The sequence below is a fragment of the Oncorhynchus kisutch genome, linkage group LG26, assembly GCF_002021735.2.
Source record: "Oncorhynchus kisutch isolate 150728-3 linkage group LG26, Okis_V2, whole genome shotgun sequence".
NCBI lineage: Eukaryota > Metazoa > Chordata > Actinopteri > Salmoniformes > Salmonidae > Oncorhynchus > Oncorhynchus kisutch.
In genome coordinates this window covers 30,775,391-30,789,118 of record NC_034199.2, presented here as the reverse complement: position 1 = coordinate 30,789,118, position 13,728 = coordinate 30,775,391, and the positions used below count along the sequence as shown (strand labels likewise).

Here is a 13,728-nt window from a genome sequence, read left to right as displayed (position 1 = left end):
TAATAAATCATAAGGTGTTTGTTAATAGTCAGCTCACCATTTAGAAAACATTTCATATTAAATGCCAATAAGCTGTTCATAAATACTTTGGCCTCATAACAAATAACTGCACCCATAAATATTAGTTTAAACACATAGCTTCTCATTGGAGGATTAACAAATCTGAAAAAAATATTTTAAAAATCCTAAATAAAGGAACATTGGTGGGAACCTTTTTTAAGTAGACAAATAAAGACATCAAATACATTATATAGAATGTACTGGACTCTCTTTATTAAAGCTCTCTCACAGATGTGGTGTGTATGTACAACAGTGGTAAATTGTGTGTGTGGTGTGTGTGTTTGAGTGGCTCTGCCAATATGTTCAGAATTAATACTCTTAATTAACTGTGCATTTTACAACATTAATCGGCAGGATGATCAATCATCATCCCAGAGGATCAGTCCTCCAAAGTCTGATTCAAGAATATTTAATGGAAATGTGTTGTGAGAGTCAGGAACAACATTTATACTCTCCATGGTATCAGAAGTCCTTTCATTCAACATATTTCCTCCTTATGTCTATCACTGTCCTCTCCAAAGCCCATCAATCCCATCACAAGTTCAACAGGCTGTTCTTCTCTGGGCACCTCGTCCTCATGCCCCTCACTGGCATATAATACCTCAACTCCTTCCAGAAGCGTGAGGACAAGAAAAGAGAGGGTGAGGAGAGAGGGGGCGAAGCCTGCTCCCCTCTCTTCTCCGCCACCTCTTTTCTCCACCTCCCACACCTCAACCCTTTGGACCTCCTTATCCTGCTACTCTTCCACCAGCAGACGGCGCCCTGGCGCTCCCGGAGGTGGCGCACCGACTCAGGGAAGAGGGCCAGCTGTGTAGGAGTGACCTCCTCCAGCTCCACCAGGACCACCTTAAGGGAGCCCTCCAGCAGGGCATGGTGCATGGCCGTCTGCCTCTCGAAGCTCTGCCAGGCCTCCAGGACACCGCTGCTGTCACTGCAGAACGTAGAGCCAGAGTAGACCAGGAGGAGACACCGGCTGGCCAGCATGCTCTCCTCCACAGCATCTAATACAGCTAGAGGGAGAGGGGGTCAGGGAGGAGAGGAGGGAAAGGGGGGCCAGGGAGGAGAAGAGGGAGAGGGGGGTCAGGGAGGAGAAGAGGGAGAAGGGGGTCAGGGAGGAGAAGAGGGAGAGGGGGTGTCAGGGAGGAGAAGAGGGAGAGGTGGGGTCAGGGAGGAGGGAGGAGAAGAGGAAGAGTGGGGCAGGGAGAAGAAAAGGGGGAGGGGGAAAGAGAGGAGGGAGGAGAAGAGGGAGAGGAAGAAAGGGAGCAGGGAAAATGGTTATTAAAACATTGTTTAAGCATTAAGATGGTTTCATAAGGTCTTTATGACTTCAAAAAGATTCCACATATCTCATCATCATGCTACATGTGTACTAATGCCAATGCTAAGATAATCTTGTGGAACCTGGAGCCCCAGGGTCGAACCGAGATGTCTTACCTTCCCCTGGTAGGCTGTCCCGGCCCAGTATGAAGAGCCTGTAGCCACACCTCCCCTCCAGAACCTGGGGCAACGTGTGGAGGGCAAACATCTCTGCCTCTCCACAGGCCCTGCCCCCATCCCCAAACAGACGGGGGTAAGCCACGTACGCATCATACAGCTTCCCATCAGAGTCTGCCACATGCAGGACAGAGACAGGTAAAACAAAATAGGTGTGTTAGTGCTGGGCTGGAGCAAATGTCTCCACAAACCTGCCTAACAGAGGAGGCTTGGATATTAATGACATCATAGCCTATTCAGTGCCTCGTATGAATCTTCCTCTGTTTCCTCTGTCATGGAAAATGCAGTGCTTGCATACTGCAGCTGTGGGATGTGCTACAGTACCTTGCTACTGATTTTACTTGTGGTCAGGTGGGGAATGGGAAACAAGCAATGCAACATTCATGTGTGTGGGTTTAAGTGTGGGCCTGGGGGTTTGTGGGGAGACATGCTGTATGTGCATTACTGTCTGTATCTGGTGTAGAATGTATGTTTATGCGAGTTTCCATTTTGTGAATGCACAGTATGCAATGAGTCTGCAGATAGTGTGTATGTGTCCGTGCGTGTGTGCGCAATGTCTGCGTGTGCGTGCTCAGGTATGTTTCTATTAATCTTTCCTTGAGTGTACTTGGGCAGTATATGTGCGATAAACTGTCTCTCATTGTGTACCTGTGTTTGGGTAGAGAAGCGGGAACACCCGCCTTAGCCACAGCACAATGTCAATCTTGAAGCGATGGTAAATCACAACACTAACAGTAAACACCAATACCAGACTAGTCAGTAGTACCCCAATAGGGAACAGGTTGTTTGGATCTGTGCAGAAAAAGAGAGAAGATAGCATTTATAACAGTTTTTACCCAAGGTCAAGCTGACTGGCTTTAATTCTTCAAACAGTTTTCAAAAGTGGTGAGGTTGCAGATGTTATAATACACTATCAAAACAAGAGTAAAGGGCCAGGATAATATGTGTGTGATCTCTTTTGAAACATTTTTATGTTATCTTCCAGAAAGTGTTGTGTTACCTGTAGGCTGTAGTGTGAAGGAGGCAGAAGGACTGCCTCTGTCGCTGGAAACCTTACACGTGTAATGGATGGAAAAGTCTTCCTCTTCCACCGTCAAGAAATTCAAATTACGCTCCAACCAAACACCCTTCTCTTCTCTCCACTCCCTGGTTTAGGGGGAGGGGAAGAGAGGGAGAGAAGACAGACAGGTTCCCCCTTGTGCACGCACACTCAAACCATCACGGCCACAGTTCACAAAATAGCAGTGTGTGTTATCTTAAGTTCCATTCAAAGCAAGCACTACTGTGTGTTCAGGTATATGGGTCCTATTGTAATCTTAGCGCTGTACCTGATATGGTACCAACAGTTTAGATACTATACAGTAGAACATCTATCTGGATGACACAGAATACATGTAAAGACCAACGTCAGAGTAGAGAAGCAGGTACGGGGAGTAAACATTAAATAAGGAACAGACATGGACCAGCATCAACACACAGATAACATAACAACATATGACAGGGGAAAAGAGCTGGGGAACTGACAGATATAGGGGAGGTCATAACACAGGTGATTGAATCCAGGTGAGTCCAATAATTTGCTGATGTGCGCGATGAGGTAAGCAGGTGTGCGTAAGGATGGTGGCAGGAGTGCACAGTGCTGGGCAGCCTGGCGCGAGAGAGTGGTATCAGGCGTGACAAGTGCCATGAAAAAGTATTTAAGATTTTCTCTATTTTTGCATATTTTTTATACTGAATATTATCAGGTCTTCAAACAAAACCTAATATTAGATAAAGAGAACATGAGTGTACAAAAATAATATATATACTTATTTCATTTATTTAATTAAAGTTATGCAAGTGTGAAAAAGTAATTGCTCCCTTACACTCTATAACTCATTGTGCCATCTTTAGCTGCAATGACTGCAACCAAATGCTTCCTGTAGTTGTTGATCAGTCTCTCACATCGCTGTGGAGGGATTTTAGCCCACTATTGCATGCAGAATTGCTTTAACTCAGCGCCATTTGTGAGTTTTTAAGCATGAACTGCTCGTTTCAAGTCCTGCCACAACATCTCAACTGGGACAGGTTTGGAATTTGACTTGGCCATTACAAAACTTCACATTTGTTGCATTTGAACCATTTTCATGTAGACTTGACTGTGTGTTTAGGATCATTGCTGCATGACCCAGCTGCGCCTCAGCTTCAACTCACAGACAGATGGACAGAAAGTTGTTCAGGTTCTGAGGCACTGGGGAATTGGGTGGTGCATAACTTTGATAATATTTGTAACTTTTATTTGTAAACTCAGGTTCCCTTTATCTAATATTAGGTTTTGGTTGAAGATCTGATAACATTCAGTATCAAAAATATACAAAAAAAATAGCAAATCAGAAAGGGGGCAAATACTTCTTCATGGAACTGTCAAATTATTACATTGTGTATTGTGATGCTGTTGTGTTGTCTCAACCTACCTTTCTGATTCCTGAAAGATGCGCTTTGAGACAATTTTGGAAATTGAGTTCTCTCTAGAAATCCAATTCAAATTTGCACAATGTTTATTCCCCACACTCGGGACAAACACTCGACACATCTTACTGAAGGAAGAACCTAGGCGACAAACATTGAATTCTTTATTTGCATCATGAATTAAAAGAACTGTACAAACTCATGCACACACACAAACATATGCACACACATATACAGTACATGTTCTATAGTGGCTTACTCACCCAAATCTGCTTTGATGATCTCATTGGCAGGTTCAACCACTTGGGGCTCCAGGCCATACTCCACTGACAATGATTCAAAAACATCATAGAGAGACAGAAATATGCAGTCACATGACCCTATTGAACACAACCATTTCTAAGCTCTCACAGAGCAAAGTTTCAAAGCAGCCTATATGAAATCATAACCTCTGATTCAGGGGCATGTACTGTACAGTGTCTTCAGAAAGTATCCACACCCCTTTACCTTTTCCACAATTTGTTGTATTACAGCTTGAATTTAAAATGTATTACATTTAAATATTTGTATCACTGGCCAACACAGTATCCCACAATGTGAAAGTGGAATTATGTTTTTCAAAGTGTTTACAAATTAATAAAATATTTAAAGCTGAAATGTCTTCAGCCAATAAGTATTCAATGCCTTTCTTATGGCAAGCCTGAATACATTCAGGAGTAAAATGTTGATTAACAAGTCACTTAATAAGTTGCATGGACTCACTCTGTGTGCAATAATAGTGTTGATCATGAATTTTGAATGACTACCAGATATCTTTACCCCACATATACAGCACAATTACATGTAAGGTCCCTCAGTTGAGCAGTGAATTTCAAACACAGGTTCTACCACAAAGACCAGGGAGGTTTCCCAATGCCTCGCAAAGAAGAGAAATTATTATTAGATGGGTCAAGTAAAAATAAAGCAGACAGTGAATATCCCTTTGAGCATGGTGAAATAAGTTCAGGAGTAAAAATTAATTACACTTTGGATGGTTACAGTTTGGATGGTGTTTCAATACACCCATTCACTGCAAAGATACAGGTGTCCTTCTTAACTCAGTTGTCAGAGGCAGGAAACTGCTTAGGGATTTCACAATGAGGCCAATGGTGACTTTAAAACAGTTATGGACTTTAATGGATGTGATAGGAAGAAACTGAGGATGGATCAACAACATTGTAGTTACTCCACAATACTAACCTGATTGACAGAGTGAAAGGATGGAAGCCTATACAGAATAGAAGTATTCTACAACATGCATCCTGTTTGCAATAAGGCACTAAAGTAAATCTGCAAAGAAAGTGGCAGAGCAATTCACTTTTTGTCCTGAATACAAAGTCTTAGGTTTGTGGAAAATCCAATGCAACACACAACTGACTACCACTCTCCCTATTTTCAAGCATAGTGGTGGCTGCATCGTGTTATGGGTATGCGTGTAATCGTTAAGGACTGGGGAGTTTTTCATTATAAAAAAGAAACGGAATTCAGCTAAACACAGGCAAAATCGCGGAGGAAAACCTGGTTCCGTCTGCTTTCCGACAGGCACTAGGAGATTAATTCATCAGTCAGCAGGTCAATAACCTTAAACACAAGGCCAAATCTACACTGAAGTTGTTTACAGTGAATATTCCTGAGGAGCCGATTTACAGTTTAGACTTAAATCTGCTTGAAAATCTATGGCAGGACCTGACAAGGTTGTCTAGCAATCATCTGTAACCAGTTTGACTTTCACTGTCTCTGTAATGGCTGTGGTAAGGATTGGGGGTATATGGTAATAATCTGATCCTAGATCTGTGGTTAAGGACAACTTTTATGAGCTGTGCCAGCAATACTCACCGTCCACCATACCGTTGATGGTCTCTGAGATCCTGCCGCTGAACCCTTCCAAGTTAAAGGTCATGGTGCAGGTGTAGAACGCATCCTCAAGGGTGACCACTTTTACTCGGAGTAACTCCACAGCACTGTGACTGACATAACTAAACCTGTTCCACAAGGGATCATCTTCCACAATGGGTTCACAGCCCTGACAGGGTTAAAATAGAAATGCACACTGAAAGGTAGTGGTAATGGGATATGGCTTATAGTACAAAATTAATACACAATTCAATTACAGATAAGTTCTGATAATGTCTTACCTTAGAAGACCAACTCTCATAACAATTCAATGCAGTACAATGTGTGAGAGAAATGAACAATGAAAGTGTATATAGTGTGTCTGAAGTAACATTGTCTGAAATGTAGTCACTAGTAGTAATAACCCTACATTCCTATAGTTTTAAACACAAATTAAGCATACATAGAAATGGACTGAATGACTGAAAATAAAGATTTCAAACAGGCTTTCCAGCATTGTCAAGCATGAGACCAGAAATCCGCCATGGCATTTCTGACACATCAGACCCTTTTTCCATTGAGGCCCCGACATTGGCCCATTTTCTTTCCTTGAGGCCCCCAAAAGGCCCGTTTTTTTGTCTCTGTGGCCCCCATTCTTAGCCAGATAATTCTAATTCTGTACAAAAAAACAAAAAAAGTTAGGCGATCCCATTGGACCAGCCCATTCGGTGTTTTCCCAAAATGCCATTTTCTCAAAATGCCAGATGGCTGGTTCGCCCCTGCTTTCAGGCGTCCCCTCTCAACACTCTCCTATTGCACTGCACTGTCTGTTTACCCCATTGGACTCACCTTGTACCACTGGATGGAGTAGTTGTCTACTTCCCTGATATGGTCACTCAATGGGCAGTTCAGGAAAGAGGTGGCTGTGTTGGTCAGGACCTGTTGGGTCTTTTCTGGTCGACCGCATTCTCCTGGGTTGGTGTGGTTCACAATCAGTAAGGCAACCTTCTTGTAGCACTCAGAGGGTAGTCTGTTATCAAAGGTAACAGGAAAGATTTACACCACACACTAATATACACACACATATACACACACACAGCAGACAAATGTATAGCCCCTACCTCACAACACACTCATAGTCTCCAGCATCTTCCATCGTGATGTTAAAAATCCAGAGTGTCTTCCCCCGCACCAGAGTCTTTCCTGTCTCCCTGGTCAGCTCTGTCCCAGTCCTTAGGTAATACCATGAGATGTTATAGGGGATGCTGCGGTTGTCAGACACGTTGAGGTCCAACAGGGTGGATGTCAACATGGCAGCATCACCGGAAACTGAAAAGACCCACTCAGTCTCTCGTCCTTTGTCCTCACAGACCTCTGCAAACAAAGAGTCTATAGAGTAAAGACAAACATGCAGTACAGGGACTGTTTGAGGACCAACATCTTATTTAAAGAGTCCACCTCTTAAAGAACAGAATATGTTGGGGAAATGATGCAGACCAAAAAAGTATGCAATTATTACACGTGTCATGTAGCATGCATAGACAGAGTTTTTACAGAGATGGTCTTTCAAAATATATCTCTTCACAACAAATTCTCCAGTGTTCATTTTTTTATTAACACTAATGGTGTTAATTCAATACTGAAATTGTTGAGTCTATGGACCCATAGACACCAGAGTAGTGTTAAATGAACACACTGATTAGTGTAAAGCCTTATTCAAATATTTCCCACAGTGCCTTGCCTTTCGAGCAAATTGTAGAGTTACCACCCGTGACTGTATTTTTTTTGTGACAGAGACATAATTTGTTGCATTCATCCATTTTTTGTCCTATAGACTTCAAAAAGTAAGATCCTAAATTAATATGTTGTCATAAAAATGGTATATTTAACACAATGCCATATGTATTTCATAAGGCCTTATTTTGCAGGCATAGTTTTAACCAAATACAGGGGCCTGAAACTCATCACTTTGATGAGTCACTTTGAACAAAAACCATGCCCATCATCATATTTCCCAGCATGCTCTATTGCAGGAAGATTTTTTTATTTATTGTTTGTTTCAATATCTGTTTGTGCAGGTACATTGGTACATTGATTGATTACGTGTTTGTGGCCCATTAGCAACAAACGTAAACCTTTTATTCTGAGAGTGTAATACAAGGGCCTGAAATCCATGTTTTACAAGCCACATCAGGCCTGCAAATCACATTATGCTGGCTTAAAATGTGAGGTGTAATTCCTATTGAAATCCAATTAGTGGGTGGAGATCCAACAGTTGGAAAATGAATTCACCTGCAACCTGCATTCAGAATGACTGTCAGGGTTAGGAACATTAGGAACTAACTGATTTGAACCAAGTGATTGGATTAGTTTAGAAAAATGTATGTCGTTTATCTTTGTGTAGTATACGATAAATCAGTCAATCAATGTACGTGCACAAACATAGATATTGAAACAAACAATTCTAAAATATCAACCTGCAAAACAGCATACGCCGGTCGTAGTTTTGGCACAAAGTGATGTGTATGAGTTTCAGGCCTCTGTATTAGGGTAAAACTAGGTCCTCAAAATAAGGCCTTACAAAAGACATATGGTATTGTGTTAAATATATATATTTTATGATAACATTCACTAAGGATCTCATTTAATACTGGGTGAACTCCATATGATTGAAAATGGATAAATGCAACAACCATGTCTCTGTTAATAACAAATATTGTCATGGGTGGTAACTACAATTTACTCAGAAGGCAAGACAATCTGGGAAATATTTGAATAAGGCTTTACACTGAGCAGAAAGTTGATTTAACACGGTTCCGGTTTTTTATATGGGGTCCATAGACAACACTTTCAGTGTTGATTTAAAGGTCATGATTAGTTTAAAGTAAGTTTTTCATGACATTGGATGATATTTGAAGGAAACCAGATCAAATTATGATGATCAAGGTATGAAAAATGACTGTTGCTCCTACATTGATAAAGTTTGATCATAAAGTTACTGGTCCCCTCCCCCACGTCAAACACTTAGATGAATTATTTAGGTAACGTGACATAACGTTAACTCTTATTTTAATACACCAATGGTACTCTACCATGATATTCTCTTACCTAATTTAAATAACTATAATCTTTTAACCAACATCGGAGAAGACATGTTTGCAGAGGAGCATGGTTTATATAGCTAGATAGCTACTCTACTTGTGCCAAAATGTGACTGAATGGTGTCAGAAAATATAATTACACGTTTACCCTATTAATCTATGGCAAATATTCTTATATTTTTCCCCTTTCATGTTTGTCTGGTGTTAGCTAGTTACTGGTTAGCCAGGTCTTCAGCCAGTATGGAACAAATGGGGGAAGGGTAGTTTAAAACTGCACGCAGATATTTGCAGTGTTGCTTTATAAAATGATATAATTCCATCAACACCCACCAGAGGTCAGACTTAAATCATGACAAAGTGAAGGACCATGTTTCCGGATATAGAGCTGTTAACTTGATCCAGTTTAATTCAATCAGTACTTCTAGCTGTCCTCGTAACATGGTTGATTGATTGATTGATGGCTGATGAATTCTGTGGGTAAAGTTCATCCTACTTACCTCCTACTGCCTTGGAGTTGCCAGTGAGACAGAGGAGTGAGAAGAGCAAGAGCTGCAACCTCTGACTCCAATCCATAGCTGAAACAAAGAGACACACAGAATCACTTGTGAGTTTTAGTCACACATTGCCATAATAGACTCAAACAAACTATCAGAATCTTCAGCAAGTGAAATGATCAGACACACAAAAGTACCATGCTTCTTTCTGACCATCCACTTAATCCCTTACTTGTCAACTGAATGTCTGTCTCCCACACTCCACAGCTACAGAGATTATCCAGTGTTAAATCAACACAGAGAGTGTTAAATTAACACTGAAAGTGTGTACCCCTATAGACACTGGAACATTTGAAATAAACACACTGCTAGGTGTAAAGCCTTATTTTTTATTTGTTTTTACTTTTTCCTCGAGTGCATTGCCTTTCAAGTGAATTGTAGAGATACAGTACTATCCGAGACTGTATTTGTTAGTGAAAGAGACATGGTTGTTGCATTCATCAGCTGTCCGAGCAGCTAACCGATCGCTGCAGCTGTACATAGCCCATCCAATCTACCTACTTCATCCCCATAATGTTTTTATTTACTTTTCTGCTCTTTTGCACACCAGTATTTCTACTTGCACATCATCATCTGCACATCTATCACACCAGTGTTAATTTGCTAAATTGTAATCACTTGCTACTGTGGCCTATTTATTGGCTAACCTCCTCACGCCATTTGCACACACTGTATATAGACTTTTTTTTCTTTTCTATTGTGTTATTGACTGTACGCTTGTTTATTCCATGTGTAACTCTGTGTTGTTGTTTGTGTCGCACTGCTTTGCTTTATTGTGGTCAGGTAGCAGTTGTAAATGAGAACTTGTTCTCAACTAGCCTACCTGGTTAAATAAAGGTTAAATAAAATAAATATATATATTTTCAGTCCAAGGGACTACACCAAGTGAGATCCTGAGCAAATATGTTATCATAAATTGTTTATTATTTAACACAATACAAAACATTATTCATATGGCATAATGTTAAGGGCCTACTCTGAACATAACTAAATGTTGAATTAACACTCGGTGTTGTAAAATAACCCCAGCGTTGGTGTTAATAACCAGAGTTGAACCAAAACCACACCCATCATAATCATATTTTACAGCGTGCTCTATTTCAGGTTGATTTATTAAAAATTGCAATTAATGTTATGCATCTCAAATATATATGTCATACATTTTCCAAACTAAGTCGACGTGTTACTTGGATTTATTGCGCCAGTTACTGAAATGGTTGTTCCAGTTTAGATGCTTTAGGTCAGGTATTCCCAAACTGGGGTATGTACAATGCCTTCGGGCATTGTACATACCCCAGATATATACATACCCCAAATATAAATGTGATTCACATTTTCAAACAGTATATTTTTATATTTTCCAACGGGGCTATGTATTTGGGTGAGGTTTGTTTCTCACCTTAGTAGGCTTGTTTCACTGCCAAAAATCAAAAGCGAAATAACAACACAATGTCAAATACAGGTAGCCTAGTCAAATAATTAACATCCAATCACATTAACCGTTACTCTCTCGCGGGAATTCCGATAACGGTCCGTATGCCGCCAACTGCTCCGGTGCTCATTCTGTTTGCTAGAAAATGGATAAATGGTTCAAAAAAAGTAAGGTCCGCGTCCATAGAGACACATACCAGCAGTACTACACCTGCAAATGTCGACAACTGTTATAACATATTAACTGGCAGCACCCCCCCCCCCCCCCCCCCCCCCGCACAGGTGGCTGGCTACGATAACACACACACATCCAAACACACACACTGAAACCCTCTAACCACACACACCAGCATAGAGAACAAAGAACTCTGTCAAGAACCAATGGGATACTGACACTAGGCTGGAGAGGACTGTCTATCACCTACGAACAACCTACCAGAAGCCAGGACTACCAGAGTCTACCTACGTCATTCTATGTATTAATTCTGATGCACGTTTTGTCTTCGGCGCGCATTCCAGCTGTCTCTCTCTGAGTCAAGTGTGAATGAGCCCGTGCACGCCTGAGCAATACTTTTTCACTGAATAAACAGCCTACATATATTTTATTCCACCGTGTCCTGGTTCATGACCGAGTCCAGTTCCTCCAATCTTATCATCAACACAACACAAGTTGTTCTGCTTCCACGAGCACATCCAGTGCTAGCATCAGTAGTTCTCCATTTGTTGTTACCCCAGCTAGCATGGACACTGACAGTTGTGAATCTGATGCAGCCGAAGAGCTACTCCCCCCTTACCCGGGAAAGCACCGAGCAACAGACAGGGACGTTGGACCATTGAAGAGGCGCAAATATGATGGGAACTACATTGATTTGGGGTTCACTTATATTGGGAGTAGTGCCTTTCCTCAGCCACAGTGTGTCATATGTGCAAAAGTACTATCTCACAACTCGATGAAACCTTCACTCTTGCACAGACATTTAGAAACAGAACATGCCAAACTTAAAAATAAGCCACGGGAGGTTTTGAGCGAAAATTAAGATGACTTTCGAGTAGCAAGACATGTATAAAAGCAACAGATACCATTAATAAGAATTTGTTCTTAACTGACTTGCCTAGTTAAATAAAGGTTCAATAAATTAAAACATTTAATTGACAGTGTGGGAGAGTAACCTTCATTCACTTTCCTCTATGCCAGATGTGGTGATCGTCTACTAATGACTTACTATAATAAGCTTAATACTGTACTTCTCTCGGAGCATTCCCACCACCCATTCCCACCACCCATTTGAATAGGCAGACATTGTTACTGCAGCTGGTTGGCTGAAGTCGTTAATTGTCCATTTCGGGAACACTTTACTGTAGGTGTCCTTACGAATGCATTCATGAAGCCTTTTTAACAGCTGTGTTACACATTATAATATTTGTCATAAGCTGTCATGAACAGTTTTAAATGGTAATGAGTTGCGGCATTAGATTATATAAAACTAGTTATAATTGGTGTCAAAGAGGACTGTTCATCCTGTCATATGCTCTAATGTCAACTGCTACACAGTCTACATGACAACTTTTGTCATATGTTATTACATGCTACATAAGAGTCTACCTACCAGATGTTATAACAGGGTGTTTTGTCATTTACCAACCTCTGTGTCACATTATTAAATTGAATGGAATGACGGACGTCATAACCTTGTCATATGGCTTTATAGTGTGTGCACAAACACCTTCAGTATAGTGACTTTCATTTGAGGTGTTATGAAATAGCTACTGTATGAATGTGCTTATACCACAGGTCGAGTTGAATATCACAAAATGTTACCATTCAAATGATCTCCAAGAAACATGGGCAAATGGGAGCACAGATGTAGATTTGATTCTGGCGCCTACTAGCACTCTTGACTCCACATCCTGTAGTGCCTCTGTCAAGGCACAGCCTTATGGCTGTAGCCTAGCAGTTAACAGCGCTGGGCTAGTAACTGAAAGATCGCAGGTTTGAATCCCCAAGCTTACTTGGTGAAAAATCTGTTTATTCTCTTGAGCAAGGCACTTAACCCTAATTAACCCTAATCACTCTGGATAAGAGCGTCTACTAAATTACTAAAATCTTAATGCATATCACCAATGGTACATCATCCAGAATAGACACTATGTTGTTACACGATATAAAGCAAAGATATTGAAAACTCCATGTAGAAGCAGAATGTACATTTGATATCACTCTCATTACAAGTGGACATAAGTAGTCTGACACCACACAGTTGATAACTTAGTTATAATAACAGCTGTTATACAGTTATACACCTCCACTGTGAAGTGTGTCTGTGTCTGATTTAGTATAATCTGGCCAGTCAACCAAACATCCCCCTTGATAAAAAGTCAAGCTTGTATTGAAGGAGGGAATTGAAAAGTCCAAGAGACTATCATGTTTCAGGAGAAGACCCAGATGCAGACAGTGTCAAAGTAACAAAAGTTTATTACTAGAACAGGGGCAGGCAAAGTGACAGGTCAAGGGCAGGCAGAGGTCAGTAATCCAGATCAGAGTCCATAAGGCACAGAACGGCAGGCAGTCGCGGGGTCAGGGCAGGCAGAGTGGTCAAAAAACAGGAAAACAGAAACTAGAACAAGGCAGGAGCAAGGGAAAAACACTGGTAGGCTTGATGAACAAAACGAACTGGCAACAGAGAACACAGGTATAAATACACTGAGGATAATGGGGAAGATGGGCGACACCTGGAGGGGGATGGAGACAAGGACAAAGGCAGGTGAAA

General features: G+C 41.1%; 1 protein-coding gene across 5 annotated transcripts in view; it reads right to left on the bottom strand.

The window, feature by feature from the left end:
- Positions 1 to 13,728, bottom strand: part of LOC109870727 (interleukin-1 receptor type 1) — a 48,518-nt gene that overhangs the window by 25,225 nt on the left and 9,565 nt on the right. Inside the window, exons 1-11 of one of the 5 annotated variants that reach the window (XM_031805841.1) lie at positions 10,929 to 11,186; positions 9,473 to 9,550; positions 6,996 to 7,263; positions 6,724 to 6,904; positions 5,878 to 6,064; positions 4,266 to 4,328; positions 4,008 to 4,143; positions 2,555 to 2,700; positions 2,203 to 2,346; positions 1,495 to 1,668; positions 629 to 1,070 (exon numbers count right to left, since the gene is read on the bottom strand). In XM_031805841.1, coding sequence (XP_031661701.1) covers positions 629 to 1,070; positions 1,495 to 1,668; positions 2,203 to 2,346; positions 2,555 to 2,700; positions 4,008 to 4,143; positions 4,266 to 4,328; positions 5,878 to 6,064; positions 6,724 to 6,904; positions 6,996 to 7,263; positions 9,473 to 9,548 — 1,817 coding nt within the window. In that variant the 5' untranslated portion in view covers positions 9,549 to 9,550; positions 10,929 to 11,186. Of the gene's footprint in view, positions 1 to 251; positions 1,071 to 1,494; positions 1,669 to 2,202; positions 2,347 to 2,554; positions 2,701 to 4,007; positions 4,144 to 4,265; positions 4,329 to 5,877; positions 6,065 to 6,723; positions 6,905 to 6,995; positions 7,264 to 9,472; positions 9,551 to 10,928; positions 11,187 to 13,728 lie in introns of those variants that run through there. The other 4 variants (XM_031805839.1, XM_031805842.1, XM_031805840.1 and 1 more) reach the window with 4 other exon arrangements.